Below are 19,116 nucleotides of genomic sequence, written 5' to 3'. Positions count from 1 at the left end.
TTGCTGTTGTTGTTGAGTTGAATCAGTGCCTGTCTCTGAACAACAATTTACAAATGTAGTGGTAATTTTGTTTGTGCGCTTAGTGTTATTTTAGGCAAATATAAGTTAATCAAACTGCAGCACACCAAGGCCTGATTCACACCTCACCTTTGTTCATCCAGGAACGTGTTGCTGCGGGGACGTCACTGTTAATCTCATCCATTAGTTTAGTTTGATGTTTGCCTTGTTTGTCTGGCTGTCTGATAGGTATTATTTTTCACACCAGTTGTATAATCACCTGTAGGTCTCTGGCAACTGGCTCAAACACCAGCCATCGCATCATTTTTTTACAGTTTTGCTCTGGAATATTGAACATCAAATGGTAATGGACTGTGATTATTTGGTGCTTTCCAAGTCTTCCAACGACTCAAAGCTCTTTGTAACACACACACCACGTTCACCCATTCTAACACACACTCTTACACCAGGCAGTATGGGCATCAAACCACCAACCATCTAATTAGTGGACGAATGCTGCTCCCTTTCCTGAGCGACAGCATCACAGAGCTCTTAACGACTGGTTCTTCTTTGACTTTTTAAGAAATCTTATTGCTGACTCTCCAACTCTTTCAAAAGCACTAGCAGGTGGAGGGGGTGTATTGTGTACTGTATATCCTTTACTTACTTACTACCCAGCAAAACAGAGCTGGAACATTCTTTTGATTCAAAACATTAAAAAAAATTGAAGGGAAAAAAACCATAAAATGGCTCTGGTATCTGGAAGTCCAAGATCTCAAATTGATTCAGAAATGTTATTTACACTTCAATCTTCAATCTTCACTGTAGGTGTAGGTGTAGGTTGAGCTGTTTAGGAGAATGCCAAGCTCCAGAAATTAGAAGTCAAACTATATAAGACATCATTAGATTATTCAAACCGAAGCATTTGATTTCACTTTAAGTGAGATACTGGATCGTTTGAACAAATATTGAAATAAAACCATGCGATAACTTAGGTCATGCGCCACAGTCAGGCATTCATCACGATGACGTCGCCGCTCAGAGGATGCTGAGAGTCCTGCCTGCATCTCCTGTTGCTCTTTTCCACGTTCTTTCTTCTCCCGCGTCCAACAACAAGCTCATTAAACTGCAAGCAAACTGACATTTCACCCTAACTTCTCCCTCTCCCTCTCCCTCTCTCTCGTCTCACATCATTAAGTGGCACTATTGGGCTCAAAGGTAGCCGGGCAGACTCTTTGAGAAAAATGGCTCGCCTGGCAAGCGGGCATTTTGATGAGCTTGTCACTGCCTCACCCCAAACATGCCTCATTAGTAGTTCAGTCAAAACACCTATCTGCACACACCCCCACCCCCATCCATTACACACACACACACACACACGCACACGCACACACACAAACAGTTTCTTTCTCTTTCTGCCTCTCCCTCCATCTCCCCCCTCCTGTTTTTCAGCACTAATTAGCTGGCTTCTCCCTCTTCTGTGCTTCCCCAGTCACATCTCAAAGGGAGACGGATATGATTTTTCTTTAACCCAAAGGCCAACTTAATCAGCTGAATTAATGACTTTATTACCCGTTAGGCTCCAGGCCATGCAACACATTTCTCTCCAATGCCCAACGCTCCACACTCTATCTCACTCCCAACTCCGCCTTTTACCCCCTGCAGGGAATTTTTACATTTCAAAAATAGAAACAGACAAGAGAAAACGAGGCACAGAGACCAGGCGATGGGAGGCATGGAGATATTAGGAGAAATATAATAATTGAACAGAGATGGAGTTACAGGTACACCCTAATGACTACTTTAACAATAAGCTTCAAGTCATTCATCTATAAGCAACGTCTTTGCGGCTTACAAGAGAAACAAAAGAGTGCACGTAATCACATTGTCTTTTTTTTTTTATAATCATGTAATCACCATATCAGGAGGTAAAACAAGGAAGGTTCCTACAATTTCTCTTACATCAGTTCCATCCAATCTGTCATTTAAATGTTTAACCAATTAGCAATCGTGGCTGTCAAAGATTACAAATGGCAACACACACACACACACACACACGCACTGTAACCACAACGAAAGTCAGTCAACATCTAAACACTCCTTTTTTTTTTTTTAATGGCTAAAATACGGTAATTAGTTGCTATATTAGTGTCTGTCAGTAGATGTATTACCACAATTGAAAAACACCACTGATAAGGAGATGCGCCATTAGTCTTCTCATTTACTTGACAAACTCCAACGGAGCCCAAGGCCTATATATTGAATTAGGTTCATCAAGTGACAACAAAATAATGAGGTGGTTCTGCAACTAGGAGACTGGCCTTGAGAACTCGCTATTTATTGCTGCGACCAGAGGAAAACAACAGCGTGTGTGTGGAGAGACAGTCACCACGAGGGATGAAGACAGTACTGATTAGCAGGCACAGTAGTGCTATATACAGTTTAGATTGACTGGTTGATTGACCTATACATTAACATATGTTATAATGTATTGATTAATATAATAAGATGTATATTATTTATGTTATTTATTTTTTCCACCATCCCACTTTGCCTTGCTTTTTCTGCATTAGACGTACAGTACAACAGATGCTGATGGGAATGTGAGTTTTACAGGTATTTGATCATAAAGCAAAAAAAAAAAGAGGATTTATTACCTGGGTGACACAAATCTGCAAAATATCAAAGGAAATAAAATGGTAACAGTTTATTTGCATGTCCATAATGTCCTAGACAGAACAGTGCAATGTGCACAAATTGTAAGGAAACAGAAAATAGAGACAAAGCCTTCGTCTAGTTTAGATGTCTCCAGTTGAGAGCGTGTTGGTATTCGGAGTGAATTCTGTGAATTTAAATGTGTTGACCTCCTTGCTCAATTTCCCTGATCAAAGGAATTCTATTAATTCATTAATTATAATTCTATTCTGTTTCAGAAAAGGAAGGGGGCTGTAGCTTGAAGCACTCTGTGCTGCACACATGCATTGCTACTGGGACCCCTACTCTCCTTTCAGTATCTACATTCTCAAGCACGCACAAACGACCGAATCAACAATGAAACACGTGCGATTGTAGTGGGTGTTTGGATTACTAGTCAAGAACTGTATCACATTTAATATTCCTAAAAAAAAAAAAAAAATCAATATGTTCCTTTCTCTGCACAGTTGGGGGCACATATTTCAGCCCTCTTCGCTCAACAATCTTAACTTATCACTGTGTGAAAAGTTTGTTCTGAATATGTGCCAAATTGACCTCTGCAAAGCAGTTTTTTTTTAAATTTAAATTGCCAACCAAGTTGTGAAAACCAGAATAAGGAATTGTGTCATGTCAGACAAGTAAAATGGAGCAAAAAAGAAGCATCTCAAGTACTTATCCTCAAATATTAAAAGCTACATAAAGAGCACAAAACAATTTTGCAAAAAGGCAATTCAGTGCGGTACCATTATTATTTATCAAATGTATGTTTTTTTTTAACATCTTTCAAGTGTCTCACGTTTTTATTTCTAACACTAAATATTTGTCAGTGAACAAACAACAAAAAATCTTCTTTGACTGCCAGGCATAATAAATAAACATGCCACAGTAATATGCTACATATGTCTGCGAGCTATAATATATTTCTCCCAACTAACACCATTATAACAAGTGATGACACAGTTATTGACAACACCTGCAAACTGCAGGTGAACTGTCTGCTGGTGGGAAATACTTGTTAGCAGCTTCTGCCACCTCAGAAGAGGAGGATGGTGATGTGTGAAAAATAAACCCGAGTTGGAACATAATTTCCACCTGCATATTTATTCTATATAAATTTGTTCCTAATTACCAAAATAAGGGCTGCAAACCCATCTATACTGTGATACTCAGTCTTTGGTTTTTGATTGATTCAAACGTAACATTTTTTTTTTTTTTTTTACACTTCACCATGTCACTAAAGGTGGCACTAACACACACACACACACACACACACACCAAGTTTTCACAGAAATGTTTCATTTGAAAGTCTCACCTGAACGCTGTGTGCAAGCAGCAGTGTTGAGATGCATGAGGAGTGTGTGCTGGCTTTGTTACACTCACTTTTGCTAGAAAACAGCATCCCGTCTACTCTTTTCCTGTCTTATACAGTAGCCCCCCGTCCCAGAGGACCTATTAGTCAATTACACCTGAGTGCTGCTGTTTAATATGTCCTGGAAACATACCTTGGTTCCCAGCATCAAACACTGCCTGTACATTCTTCTTGTGGTATACAGTAATGAGTGGAGCTAAGGTGTGTGTGTGTGTGTGTGTGTGTGTGTGATACATTCAGAAAAAAGGGAGGAATTATTCATTAGCTCTCTATTTTGCTCTTTCAGCCTCCCTCCTGATCCTCATGTTTAACAACTCTGGGGCAAACGCAGAATTGCAAATTAGCTCCCGAAAAAAAATCAAATTAATTGGCCATCCTCGCAGGCTCCTTGTCAAAGTTTGGGCTGATGTGTCAACGCTTCACCCAGAACTCCAAACAGCGTTGCACAGTGTGGCACGGAGCGTACGGAAACAAAAGGAGCCGAGCAGAGCGCTCTGTATAAAAAAACAAAAATACCCACTGCTTTGTGTGTCAATTAGCGGAGCACTTCAGTCAAGGCCAAACTTTCAGAGTTGACTCCTCCTAACCGGCACAATAACTCACTGAACCAGGCAGCTGTCACTTTGCCCTCTCTGCAATTTCACAATCAGTCAGGCTCAAATTAGAAGTCAGCACCAGCCTGTCGGCCGGAATAATGACTTCACTGCGGCTTCTCCAACCGCAACAGAAGTGAAAGATATTTTAGGACTTTGCAACACATGGAATCAAATGCGTTATTTAGTTTCCCTATTGTGAAGGTTTTTTTTCTGTTATTCTGCCTCTTTTCCATGTTCCATTAAACACCTCTGTTGATTAAATATACACTCACTGGTTTAATAATCAGACAGTAAGCGATGGGAGTGGACCGGTGGAGTGACCTCCATCATGTTATTTGATCTGTATTTAAAGACACTCTCAGGATCTGTGGGTCTGCTGTGTTGTATCAAACAGACCAGAGTGAAACCGAGAGCATCCAGTGAACCAACAGCTGTCTTAACACGCCATCTAGTGGTGTGTTAATGTATTACACATTCATTTAAGAGGAAACTGATGTAAGGTGAAGAGCAGCCACAGTCCTAACTTGTCTCATGTAGATGTGGGGTTTACTATACATGGTCTTCCCTGCTGCAATAAGGTGTAGGTGCAGCACCACCCAAGCCAAATCTGAAATCAATGCGGAGAGCAACTAAATGATAATTAAACAAGTAGAATTGTCTTCTGGGAGGAACCCTAAACCTCACTGCCAAATATATGCATCTGAGTGCCTGCCATAAAGTCAGGCTCTGCACTTTACCTACATACTTACTTAATATTGTAGGTTTATTGTAGTTTTTAATTCAGTTATTGAATTCTTTTTTTCTTTTTTTTTTTTTTTATTTCTCATTTCTTAATTTTGAGGAAGGGACCACCACAAACTATTCTGATGAGTTTTTGATACTGTACTGTGACTGTTTAATCTGAGAAAAAAAAAAAACACAAGTTAGCGATAAAAAATGTACTGTGCGTGTTTGTGATGCTGTGACAAACCATCTGCATGTTTCCCATACTGGATACAGACTGTTTTATGCTGTGTGTTACATGAGACTTGGAGGCTAAAATGTTATGTGTTTTGTCTTTTTGATGTAAAAACTGAGCAACCACCACTGTAATATGCATTACATGTTCTATAGACAAATGTTAACCTAAAATCGACTGGAAACGGTCTTTAATAAGGTCTCTACAAAGTACACAGTGAGATGAAAATAGTTTCATTTATTTACAAAAATAGATATATAAATACAATCCTGTACATGTAAATCCGTACAAATGAGGAGTCTCTTGACTACAAAATAAAAGCCCGATCACCACTCACAGACAACAGACGTCTGTTCTCATGTCACTGACTGCAACTTGGCCTGAGGTGTCTTGCAAAGATCTAAAATATTGTCCAGGGTCGATGTGCAACTTGAGCTTGTAGTTTTGTGTCCATTGGTCAGAGTACAGAGCGGTATTTACATGCAAACATGAGCCAAACTGCACAAGCGTTCTCAGGATAGGCAAACACCCGAGCACGGACTGCAAGCCTCACATGATCGCCCCGACAACACACTATCTCCTCACAGAACGGAGACCTAAACAGGAAGTGACAAGAAACAAAGAGGATGAGGCATGAAGTGTTGCAAAGTCTTCTCCAAAATAATGTAGACAAACATATCAAGGGGAGATTCTTTTCACCTAAAAGCAATACTTACTATATCTGAAAAACCAAGAAAGTCAAAACTGATGAACCCTTACAGCCATACGCACAGATTAATTAGGAACTGAAGCGATGGTGTTAGTCTAATATCATTTCCCAAGAGCTCAGGTCACAGCTGAGCAGTGTGTGCTGGCCGGATTAAAACTAGAGTGGATGTGTGCATGTATTTATTTGCTGTTGCTTTATGCTGTTATAATAATGGAATAACCTTTAGCTACTACAGCTCCCTAGAACTGTATGAGTGTTGTCTGTTCTAGCCAAGACTGCAACCTTTTCAGCAGGCACAGATGCCACAAAACACACCAGAAGTTGCATTGAGTGCAATGCTTTTGTGCTCAAGGACACTCAAATAAGAAAGGGATGCCTGCCATCATGAAGTTTATACCTCCAGTGACAGGTTGAAGGGTTTCTCAACAACACCAGGCTCACCTGAGGCAGGTGGCAAAGGCTCTACGAGCATTGCGGTGCAGGAAGTGGATTGGGAAGCCTTTGAAGGTGTGTCCATCTGGCACCGCTCTTCTCACTGCGTCCTGGAACTCCTCGTTGCCACAGGAGACGCCGGTGCAGCGCTCCAGCTCGTAGGCTGACAGAGCCGAGGACAGCAAGTAGGACAGGTGGTCGTCCCACACTGTAGCCAGATCCAGGTCCTGGACCACAGAGGAAAAGGACGTTTACTGCTTAATTATTCTTATATTAAATATAAAGACATAAAACCTGACCTCTGATTGGTCAATAGCATTTAAAAAGTCAGTTTACCCAAATCACAGACACAAAAAACTCACTTTGTATTAAGTGCAATACAGCATACAGTATTATATTATGTTAAATACATGTGTGTAATATATTGCTGCATCTTATTGCTGCTTATTCCAGCTGTTTTATCCTATAATGAAATTCTGAAACACACATCATGATCGTGTTCAATTTAATCTCATTTAGTGGGGCACTATGTAGTCTTGGAGAAATACTAACAAACTTTATTTTTTTCTTCTCGAAACTGTATAAACCAGCTGTTCTGAGAGGAAAATAAGGTCCCCAGAACACAATTTGAAGCTAGAGAGGTGGCAGGGTCCGCCAAATATAAACAAAATAAAACAGTATAAATTATGTGGTCCTTTATGGTCAGTTTGTTTTTTTTCCAGTTTACTCAATCTTGAAAACGGAGAGTTTATTGATGAAAACTATCAGTCAATGTAGATCCTTCTCTTCTGATTAAAATTTCCTCCCAAAAATACATAAACTGTGCCTTTAAATATAATGTTTTTCAGAAATTGGATATTTGGGCTTTTAACAAGATTAACTGAAAAATCCGGATAAGAAAATGCCAATTAATCAACTTTTTCAGCCATTACTGGTATGTGCAACGAGATGATGACACAATTAAAGGAGACAGTAAAACTCAAATGATGGGAAACCATGTGGAAACCATTTCTCTTTGTTTAGTTATCAATTAGAGGAAAGTTGCAGTCTCCTTGTCGCTGACGTAAACTTTAAACACTTTTTTTAAAACCACATTTAGTCTGAGATTGTTTTACCTTCCTGTGCTCAGAGACCAGGCAACGCATTTCCAGCTCCAGCTGGTTACTGGCAGCAGCAGGATCCAGAGACGGGGCACAGAGTGGAGGCAGAGGGGGCAGAGAGGTGATGGAGCCTGGGGCAGTAACAGACTTCAGAGCCTCTTCGCTCATTGCCTTCCACCGAGACTGATTCTGGAGGCAAAGAAAAAAAAACAGGCTGACACTTTTACCAACTTTTTCTATAGAACCTCTAAAGTGAGGGTCAGCTTTGCTGCCTTGCTTCAGGGAAATATGACAGAACAGGAGTTGCTGATGAATTGAACTATTGCAGACTCAATTTCCCAACTCACAAACTAGCCCCTCGTCTGATGGAACTCATAACTGTCCAGTCACATGCCCACTGCTCAACTTAAAGTCACCTCTGTCCATTTGATGACATCATCTTGGGACAATACATGGCGGACACGATGATTTTCTTATTGAAAGTCACCTCACCTAAGACTGACGAAGCATACCGACATTTAAATAGCACCATTCAAGTGCCTTAATAATCACTAACTACAATAATGGACCATGATACATCAGTAAAAATGATCTGACTGGCCGTCCCAGCCCACCTATCCAGTGACAATGGTGGAGGAAACAATTAGGGATGCCAGTCTCTTACCTGGAAGTCAAAGACACAGAGCTCCACAGCATCAGAGGGTTGGCAGTTAGCCAGGAAGGCTTGGTGGTTGAACACACAGCCCACAGTGCGGTAAGGGGATGAAGGTTTGGGCTGGGGGGCCAGGGGTGGGGCATCTGGGTCTATGGCCTGGTGCAGGTATCTGAACACACATATAGGACATCAGGGATAATCAGTGTCACTGCAAACTTGCTTGAATAGTACCTACACTCACTCTGTCAAATGCACCCTCACAGCTGCGATGAAGCGGAACACATACTACTTTGTCACAAAAACATTCATGAAGTGTGGGTTGATTATTAATTGATTATAGGTCTTCTATAAATGTGATTGAATCTGCTGGATGAAAAATATACATAAAGTGATTCTAATATTTGGTTAAATGTCTCTCGGCCATCCACAAGCTTCTGGTAGTCCTATGGTTGAATCTTCAACAACTCCTCTTGACAGAATTATTGAAGTTCAACTAAATGTTTTAGCTTCCTGGTTTCCTGGTTTCTTCAGCACAGTTCTGATGGAACACCCAAGACCCAATCTTCTGGCTAATGATTTTAGGTTTTCCTGAAGATATTCCGAGATAATCATTGTGGTCAAACTACTCAATTGCTGTTTCCAGTTCAAATAATAAATGGCTGGATTTGAGGCTTTTAGGTCTTTATATTTGCATTTTCTGAAAGGTCAATGAAGTGAATGAATTGGAAATTAAAATCTGGAACCAGGGTCACTGTCGAAATCTATGTCAATCAGTTTTAGAATATACTGTAGCTTTATTAAAGAGCACAAATCTTGACGATGAGAAACCGCTTGAAAAGTGTAGCTCAAGTTACAATGAAGAATGACTCAGGATTCAAATGAATGTACTACCATGGAGGCAAAAACAAGTGGGAACATGATCGACAATGCTGCCAAGACCTAGTTTATATCACTGACTTACTGCAAACTGATAAAATATATCAATTCAAGTCTATCTCCATTATAAATCAGTGAGTAATGGAATAAAACAATAAATGCTGGGCAAAATCCAGAACTTAATAAACACCAAAGTGGAATCAATTGTTCCCTGGCCCAGAGCCAGTATGTCATGAAAATGTCTTCATGGGATCGTGAGGTACGCTGCTGACAAATACACAAGGAATAAAAATGCAGCACAGTTCAGATTACCTCTTAGATGGTTTGGTTTTAGTTATTATAGGGAATCTCAAAATTTTCTATGTTTTCAAAAAAGTTTTCCTTTCCTTAAATAAGCACATATACTGTTTCTCTTGTTAACATTTTGCCTTCTTTAATGTAAAATATATGTGCTAAATTTCCTTGTGTGTCCAAGCTGCTGTAACCATTCTGGCAGCTCTGTTGCTAAAGTTCTAGTCCGATGCCAGGCAAACAGGGGAGCAATTCAAACCAGTTTTGTTATATAAACTGTCTGAATAACAAGAGAACTCTCACCTGTGTCCTGTCAGACTCTCCCAGAAGGTGATGCTCCCATCAGTTCCGCGGGTCAGCACCCAGGTGTGCGGTGTTCCCTTGGTTTTGGTGCCCACGCACACGTATGCATCCAGGCCAAATCCCAGCAGAAGGCTACATAGAAGGGTGGCGTGGTCCTCACAGTCCCCCTGCAGAGGACAGACAGTGATGGGCATTTGCAATGTTAGGCAATGTGTAATGGAATGTTAACATGCCAAAATACTCCATCTTTCCTGAAATGTTTTGACTTTTATCTTGAAAAATTAAATTGCTTGTTTCAAAATATTACAACTTTCATCTTGAATTATTATGACTCAGTTCCAAATATATAATTGAGTCTGATAACCTTTTGTTTTATTTAACCCCCCCATCAACATTGTCCCAAACATTCCATTGATAAAATTCACTTGCACTCTAACGCCTTATAGACAGATTTGAACAGATTCACTGCCATCTTCCCACCATCCCAGTTGACTGTCTAATTAACTATGTTACGACAACATTCTGTTTGAACAGAAATACCCGTTCTCATCGCACTGTTAGGCTTTCTCAGAAGTCTTCAACTCATGTACAAGAAAAGCCTGCTGGAGAGGAAATAAGATTTGTAGTCATCAAATTGTCCATGACAGTAAGCAACTCTTATTTTACTCATACAACTTTTTCCGGTAAAAAGGCCCGGGTTGAGCTGGGGACTTGCGCTATTGTTACTGCTGCTGTGTGCTGGCTCAGGCTTTGGGCAACTCAGAATGATAGATGTTCCCCAGAAGTGCTAATATGGACAGCAGCATCGAACAGGCTGGGGACTGATGAGGCTAAATTAATTTTCCCTGGAATGAAACTCATTAATCACAGCTGACAGGGGCCACTTTGTGAGAGTTGTGTTGTGTCTGTCTTGCCAGCCGCTCACGGAGGAGAGGCAGGGAACATTTATCCTGTGGGATGTGAGATTCCCCTTTATCAGGCAGATAGATGAAAATGCAGCAGGCAGTTGACTCTGCGCAAATTCTTCTCAGAAATGACACAATTGGCTCTGCTCAGAAAAAAAAAAAAACCACTGATCGTTAACACAGCTTTACATGATGCTCTCTGACTGATGGTACAAATTTGAACAACAAGAATCTGTGACATTGATTCAAAACATAGGAGCAGAGATTCTGGTCTTTAAAGGAAGAAAACATGGTCACACTGATGCATTTTTGCACTTTTCCAATTCAAGTCAAGTCAATTTTGTTCATACAGCCCAGACTCACCCCTGACAACTGCCTCGAGGGGCTTTGTAATCCGCACAGCAAACCGTTAAAAGAGTGCACTTAACCAGTTAATTCTACATCAAGTGCAGCCACTTCACTTTCATTGATGATGATTCTTTTCAAATAGTTGTCTTTCCTTTCCACTAGGGCCCCATCATTCATCAAAATAAGAGCCCAACTGATAAATTGGTTGGCTGACATTATCAGCCTGTCATAGATATATCACTATCAGTGAATGTTGTCCAATATGTGTCGATATGAAAACTTCTTTTGGACAGAACATAATGCAGGAAAAGAATCCTGACTATTACGTACACTACCTGTCAAAAGTTCTGACACACCTTCTCATTCACTGTTTTTTCTTCATTTTTATTATTTTCTACACTGTTGATCAATACTGAAAACATCCAAACTAAGAAAGAAGAGATATGGAATTATGTAGTAAACACCAGAAGCAGCAACATTTTGCTTAGATAACAGCTTCTCATACTTTCTGGTATTCTCTCAATCAGATTCAGGTCACCTGGAACGGTTTTTAATTAACAGGTGTGAGTTGCTGCAAAGAAGCCACTACTGAGTTAGAACAAGAAGAAGAAGAAGAAGAAGAAGAGAGGTGTTTGGGCCAAGAAACACAAGGAATTGACAAAGACCAATGGAAATCTGAATATTGTGGTTCCACCCACCATGTCTCTGTGGGTGGCAGAAAAGGTGAGCGGATGGTTTCTACACGTGTATTTCCCACAGTGAAGCATTAAGGAGGAAGTGTGATGTATGGGGGTGCCTTGCTGATGACACTGTTGGTGATTTATTCAAAATCCAAGGCACACTGAACCAGCACGGCTATCACAGCATCCTGCAGTGACATGCCATCACATTTGGTTTGCACTTAGTGACCTGCTCCCCACAATCACCCAGCATAAACCCAAGTGAGATGGTCTGGGATGAGATGGACCGCAGAGTGAAGACAAAGTAGCCAACAAGTGCTCAGCACCTCTGGGAACTCCTTCTAGACTGTTGGAAAACCACTCCAGGTGACTACCTCATGAAGCTGATCGAGAGAATGCCAAGAGTGTGCAAAGCAGTAATCAAAGAAAAAGGTGGCTACTTTGAAGAATATACAAATCATATTCTGGTTTGTTTAACACTTTTTTGTTTACTTCATGATTCCATAAGCGTTCCTTCATAATTTAGATGTCTTCAGTACTAATCTACAATGTAGAAAATAATAAAAATAAAGAAAAAACATTGAATGAAAAATTGTGTCTAAACTTTTGACTGGTAAGTGTGTGTCTTTTTCACAAGTGTTCAATAGCCTAGCGTCAAGTGAGAAATCATTGGGAAAAAATGTATGTTTGTCTGAATATTCTGGGTATATAAGATTATGAGAATTGTATTAGTAGTTTTTTAAACTTCACATTTTTGTTATCAGCATCTGCCCCAAAAGTCTTACACCTGTCGGGCTTTGATCAAATTATATATAAATCTCAGTGTGGCCAAGCGCAAAAAATCAAATAGCCAGAAGGTGCATTTTTTGATAAAGCTAAAATGTGAGGCAATACATGCGCAACACGTGTGACATACTGTAGTGCTGTAGAAATGTCCTGGCTTACAAATCCTGTTTTCCTGACGCAAAAAAACGTTTTTTGTTTGGTACAGAATGGAGCCCAATGAATGTAACATTACCATGATTTAGTGTTCTTCACTAGAAATGAAAATTATGATACATAAAATGATCATTCCCAGTTTGAGAAACATATTGCAATATCAAAAAAACACCAATATGATTTTTTTGACCATACTGTGCAGGCCTACTTTACACCCAAATGTAATGAATGGCAGAGGATTGCAAAAAGTGAATTTCTCTTTAAACTTCCGATTAGGTTTGAATGTTTTTTGTTTCCATTTACTCCTTCCACATTTTTTAACATATTAACTCCTTTCATACATTAAAATATTCATTTCAGTTAGGGCATTATTGTAAATGAACCCATATCGCCCAGCCCAACTTCAAATCTGTGTTTGTCTCTGATGCTGAGAGTGCTTTTGTGTCTGGTCATGTTTGCTGTATGTATTTAAGCTTTTGTCTCCTGTTATAAAGGATTACATAGGAATCACATGGGCGATAAATACCTCATTTTGTTTAATTTCAGAATATAAAGATAATGAGTAATGGGGAAAAGCCATCCACGTGCTTTGAGCTATTTTGTTCTTTAATTAAGTTCCTTGTTGTACATTTCTTAAACTGCCTGCTTGCTTTGTCATAATGGATGTATATGTGTTTTTGAACTGCACCCCTTTGCAGACCTGTTTTGTTTTATGTATGTGCCTGTTCTTACTCATTTTAAAACTAAAAAAAAAAAACACCCAACAAAGTTTAAAAAAATACATATCCTGACTTAACTGTTGGAATATTTAAACTTTAAAATATCGAAATATTGTAACTTTGATATCAATTGTTTTGTCATGACGAATGCATTTTGTTTATAACTAATGATGTAACTGTGGCTGATAAATCTGAATCTGAATGAAAGGTGGTTCCATCTGACCACAGCGCAGCAATTCAGGAGCAGCGACAAGAATAGTTCACAACGTTATATTGGAAAAATGTCTGCCACACTTTGAGGTCATGGTGTTGTCCCGTGGTGAGGTCAGTATTCCTCCCCAGGCTGGATTGTATTTATTCTGTGTAAGGTGTCTGACCAGAAGAAAATATTACAGTAGGTGCGATGTGGATGAAAATCCAAGAACTTATGTAAGTGAGTGGAAAGATAGGGAGCAGTAAAGAGACCGCTGACAATGTTTTGTTAATCTAGTTTTAAGTTTTGTTTGTCTCCAGTTAACGGCTTCAGGGTTAAACTTTTGATGCACGTGTTGAAAAATAACATTGTCAATTTGTCTTGACTGAGTTTTACAGAATTTTCTTTTTCCAACATCAGTATGTGATTTGATCGATTGTATGAAGAGGTTGTTGAACACCTTCTGGCTGACGATCACCAATTCCCCTTGTTTCAAACAATGCACCAAAATAATTGTGAAAAACTGTAATGAAAATATCCTGGATTGTTTATCTTTTGATGACTGGCTGTGCAAGTATACAACATCATGATAAATGAAGAGATGTCTTCCACACCCTTAGATTTATGGAATTGAAATTAAAAGAGAAAATAGACTAATAAATGTTTAGTTCATTTGGTAGAGCGGGTGTACCATGTACAGAGGCTGTGTCCTCGCAGCAGCCTCGAGTCCCGGCCTGGGGCTCTTTGCTGCATGTCACTCAATAAAGGGCAACAAAAACAAAAAAACCTTATGACACCCGCACCATTTGACAGGAAACATTACAGTAGTGTGAAAAGCTTTGAATCTACTATTGTCTCTCGTCTTTGCAGTACAGTAAGTGCATTGTCACAGTAAAAAAAAAAAATGAGGCCATCCCTGCTGCGGCGGCCAAGAAGCCGTCTAGATCACCCTTACCTTCCCTCTGCACAGGAAAGCCATTAATGTGCACCACTGCTCCTGCTTGCCTCCCCCACCTCCCACCACCGGGGCCTTCTCGTGGGCCAGCAGGCTGACGAAGCGGGCCGCTTGTCGAGGGCTCTCCAGCAGCCGGCCTGCCCGGAGGACACGCACATAGGAACACACCGGCCTGTTGACGCCGTTTTCATCCTGCGAAGAGCCAAGAGACACATCCAGAGGTGCTGGGACAGCTTGCAACTAAATACGAATCAAGATGATTCAAGAAGCAAATGAATGACGTTTTGGGAACTCCATCTTTGACGTCTATGTATAAATGCAACCCATTCCACGGGTTATGAAACTGCGATGTTAATGTGCTTTAAAGCAAGCAAAACTATATGATACACTGGGTTTTACATCTCCCCCAAAACACGTGAATTTAGACGAACCTGTGCAAAGATCTTCACCATTTTGGATTGGTGAGATGGACGTATCTCTAGGAACTCCCTCCACCACTGTTTGGCATAAACCAGGAAGAGTCTCTCCTTCTCGGCAGTCCTCTGCCTCTTCAGAGATTGCTGAATGTGGAATGCACAGTGACATCAGCCATTAAACATATTGCTCTGATGTTTCTCTCACAAGGCTGGCTTCACATCCACTACGACGGGCTCCCAACAGCATTAACGTTGCTGTTGCGATGATTCACTGTTAGCACGCAGCGTTACTTAATTCATGAATAATGGAGCGGATGAATAAACAGACAGAGGGATAAAGAGACTCCAGTGTGCTGACCTGTGTGCTGATGATGTCAGTGCTCAGAGTCTCTGTGAGGGGAGGGTACAGCTCCAGACTGACAATCAAAACACCAGCTGCGACTTTGCATTCACTTCCTGGAAAACACACACACACACACACACACACACACACACACACACACACACACACACACACACACACACACACACAGCACACATCACTAAAAACTATTGCCACATTATCTAGAGCTGGAAAGAGACACAAAAAAACTCTAATATTTCGAGCATATTCTAAGTTACTATTGACAAACAGGAATAACTGTAAATGCAGCTGTGGGTCACAGTACGTATGCTATAATCCCTCCATGGAGTCACAAGTTCATTAATGGGACAGAAGAAGAAATGTATTAGGGATGCAACATATTGGATTTTTGCCAATATTCAATATATTTCAATCTCCTCCACACATATGCAGGTGCCAATATATGCACATATTTGTTTTCCAGCTAAAGGCATCAAGTTTTTCCTCCTAAACAGTTTTCAGCCTTTAATATTGGCAGAGTTGTTTATTTCAGATATTTCATTTTAAAGCCTTTATTGGCCAAGACGGATGATGCACTGATATTATCTTGCATCCCTAAAAATACAATTACACAGTGTAATGGCTGTGGAAACATTACTTGATTCATGTTTACTGTAGTTTGGTTCCATATAAATCTTGTTGTCACCGCTACGAATAGATGACTTATAGAAACACTACAGGATGTATGAAATGTATGATCAGTTCTCCTAAATGGATGACTGCTTTTCAATAAAACTTGAGTTGTGTTTTCAGAAACACACTTGTATGTTGCACAGCACACAACTGCTACTACGCCAATTAACTGCGCTCATCATTCTTCGGAATTAGCCATGGAGATGTTACCTTTTAAATAATATATGACTGAAAATAAAAATTCAGTAAACACCGTCGCTCTGGCATTAACTGCGGCAGGATCGGCCCTCCTCACCAACTCCCATCAGCTCCACAGCAAAGCAGGTCTTCCCACTAGGCGAGGCGAGGACTGTCCTCCAGTCAAGAAAGTGGGACGAGACCAGCGTCGTCTCGCTGAAGGTGTCCGTCCGGATCAGCACCAAGTGAACCGGGTCACACATAGAAAGCATGGTGGTCGTGTCCGCCATTTTACTACCTTCTCCTGCAAAGCCAAAGTTAATACAAATTACAAACTCAGTACCGATAATAAATTAAGCAACAGAATAAAAACAGCTGATTCGTACCTATGCCGTCGCTGTGGATCTCTAAGAGGAAGCCCTCCTTCAGGTCAGGTTCGCAGGAACAGGGCACTGGCTTTGAGCGAAACCTCTGGTTGCGGAAATGCAGGAAGAGCGTAAATGTGGAACACACTTGACCGGGTAAAGGCTCTGGCTCCTGCAGGTGCTCCAGAAATGCCTTTCCACCGAGCACTTGGAGATACAGGTACCGTCTGGATGGGTCAATATTGGCTGAGAGAGAATGAAAACAACATTGTCATTTTACTGTTCAAACGTGGTGACGTTAGTGAAAGAGGTTGGATGATTTGGAAAAGACGTCTTACTTTTTTCCAGATGGGTAATATTTTTGTCAACAAAGTGAGTGGCAGGCTTCGGAGGAGATCCTGTTTCTGCACCCGTGGCTTCTTCCTACCAAAGCAGACCAACATGACAAAACTACCAAACAGTCAGTAGTAAATGCAGGAATTGTTATCTGCACCTGGGTCACACTGTTATCAAAAAACACAAAATCATTCAAGAAAATGATTTAAAGTCTGAGAAATTAGTCAATTTTCAACTGAACAAAGTGGACTGTGGTCAGCCTCATCATCGAGAATGTTATTTAAAAAAAACAACCTGTGTAAAGTGTAGGTCCTTCATCACATCATCTACAATGCCCCTGCGCCGCAGAGCATGTAGGAAATCTGTCTCGGTCAGAGTTCGATGTGCTGGACCTTGGTCATCCCTTAAAGTCTCAGCCAGCACCTCCTGGATCTTCGCATGAATATCCATCTGATCACCAGAGAAGACAGAATAAACACCCATTTCTCAAAAACTTCACCGAAACAGCATATCTAAAGGAACACTATTTTAGAAAACTGTGCTCACAGAGATGCACAAGTTTTTGTGAAACCAGCCATGATGTCTGTTGATGTAGGCAGGAATTATCTAGAGTCTAGATTCTAGACCACAGATAAGATCAGAGGGACTATGTTGATGGACTATCACAGACTGTTATTGGTCATAGTTGTGAGGATAATGAATCAAAACTCTCCCTTTAACATTTTTTTAAATTCAATTTTGACTAGAATGCTTCAATTCTGACTGAGAAAGACAGCAGATAATTAAATCTGCTGCCTTCCTGGGTCAACACTGAAGAAATCTTGTTTGACTGTACATAAAGCAGATGGTACACACTGACAACCAAAACTTCATCCCAATTCATTACCAAGTTTTACATTTCTTCTTGAATTCAGAGTCAATAGGCCTCAGGTTCATGAGATTTGACCACTCACTTCACAGTATAACAAGCAGTTGTTTTGTGATGATCACAGACTGCTGCATGCTACATATCAGCCAGGATATTGCCATGACGTCCGTGATGTATCAGTGCATCTCTACCTGCTGCTCCAGCCTACCAGCAGACCTCTGAGGGCTGGACAGGTAAATACTAACGGGGATAGCAATTAGAGCCCTGCAATGTTTCAAATCACATGTATATGTAATGCAGCGGACTTACTACAGTTGTTCTTTAATGGTTTTTATGGTGTTTGGTCTTTAAATACGACTTATCACAAGTGCACTTTTGTCAGTTAGCACGTCGCTAAACATTCATACCGGTCTCATATGCGGAGCAATGTGGGCTTTATCATTAACGACAGCTTTCATTACGCGAAAATCCACACAGACGCAACAGTTGGCAGTTTGCTCACCTTGAGCAGATGGTTGTGGATGATTTGCTTCAGCTCGGAGGCTTTCTCTGGAGGCAGAGACATGACCGTTAGCCAGTTTGGAGCAAAGTAGCTAGCTCGTTATCGACGAGGTATCGGGAGCGATAAACAGCTGTAGTTTTCTCGTCTCCGCAATATGAACTTTGTAAACACCAGCTGTGTGTAACACAACCGACCACAACCGCCAGGTTTAACTGTGGCGGAAAAGCGAGCGGGAATGCGGCCCCGCCGATGCCTGACTACGTCCTGCGGTTCAAATGAATCAGTTATTCATCAACTCTGTCCTAAAACAACATCATGTATGCGAAGTGGGATGTCTGTGACGAGACGGATCATTTGTTGGGACGCTGCTGTAGTTTTATTTCCTTTTGGTTGAAGAAATATTTACCTTTTTTTTTTTTCTCCAGGGATCTTATTGGTTGTCTTATACTCGTCACTACCTGCGACAACCAGTAAAGGACCCTTTTGTAGTCCTAATTGTAGTTTGCATTACTAAGACTGGAGTATGCCTGGATCCATTAACCTGAAACCTTTTTCTGTCAAATCATATCAAATAGTTTCATATTGGGACAATTCAGATTTCCTATCATCTTGTGCTTAATATATATAACTTACATGATTATTCTTATATATACTTATGGCACTAAAATAATTTCTTTTAGTGGATTACTCTGAGCAA

The 19,116-nt window shown here is 40.5% G+C and overlaps 1 protein-coding gene across 1 annotated transcript; it reads right to left on the bottom strand.

Moving 5' to 3' along the window:
• Window positions 1-5,831: 5,831 nt before the first annotated feature.
• Window positions 5,832-18,776, bottom strand: cep76 (centrosomal protein 76). The gene is made up of 13 exons (XM_037074499.1): window positions 18,420-18,776; window positions 17,344-17,499; window positions 17,052-17,136; window positions 16,735-16,959; window positions 16,467-16,652; window positions 15,494-15,591; window positions 15,151-15,279; window positions 14,720-14,911; window positions 9,981-10,147; window positions 8,520-8,679; window positions 7,871-8,044; window positions 6,765-6,982; window positions 5,832-6,210 (listed from the first exon to the last, which is right to left on the bottom strand). Exons 1-13 carry the CDS (start codon window positions 18,480-18,482, stop codon window positions 6,072-6,074), a joined length of 1,992 nt encoding a protein of 663 aa, XP_036930394.1. The 5' UTR covers window positions 18,483-18,776; the 3' UTR covers window positions 5,832-6,071.
• Between the last annotated feature and the right edge of the window lie 340 nt (window positions 18,777-19,116).

Source organism: Acanthopagrus latus, chromosome 17 (genome assembly GCF_904848185.1).
Source record: "Acanthopagrus latus isolate v.2019 chromosome 17, fAcaLat1.1, whole genome shotgun sequence".
In the NCBI taxonomy this organism is placed as follows: Eukaryota; Metazoa; Chordata; class Actinopteri; order Spariformes; family Sparidae; genus Acanthopagrus; species Acanthopagrus latus.
The sequence above is the reverse complement of the archived record's forward strand: the minus strand, read 5'-3'. Positions and strand labels throughout refer to the sequence as shown.

What these genes read in the sequence shown, in the direction of transcription:
- cep76 (XM_037074499.1), bottom strand. Translation starts at nt 18,482, where the DNA reads ATGTCTCTGCCTCCAGAGAAAGCCTCCGAGCTGAAGCAAATCATCCAC. An exon ending in CTGACATCATCAGCACACAG is followed by an intron (nt 15,280 to 15,493) that starts GTCAGCACACTG and finishes TTCCACATTCAG; the next exon opens with CAATCTCTGAAGAGGCAGAG. An exon ending in TGGTCTCTGAGCACAGGAAG is followed by an intron (nt 6,983 to 7,870) that starts GTAAAACAATCT and finishes TCTGTGGTCCAG; the next exon opens with GACCTGGATCTGGCTACAGT.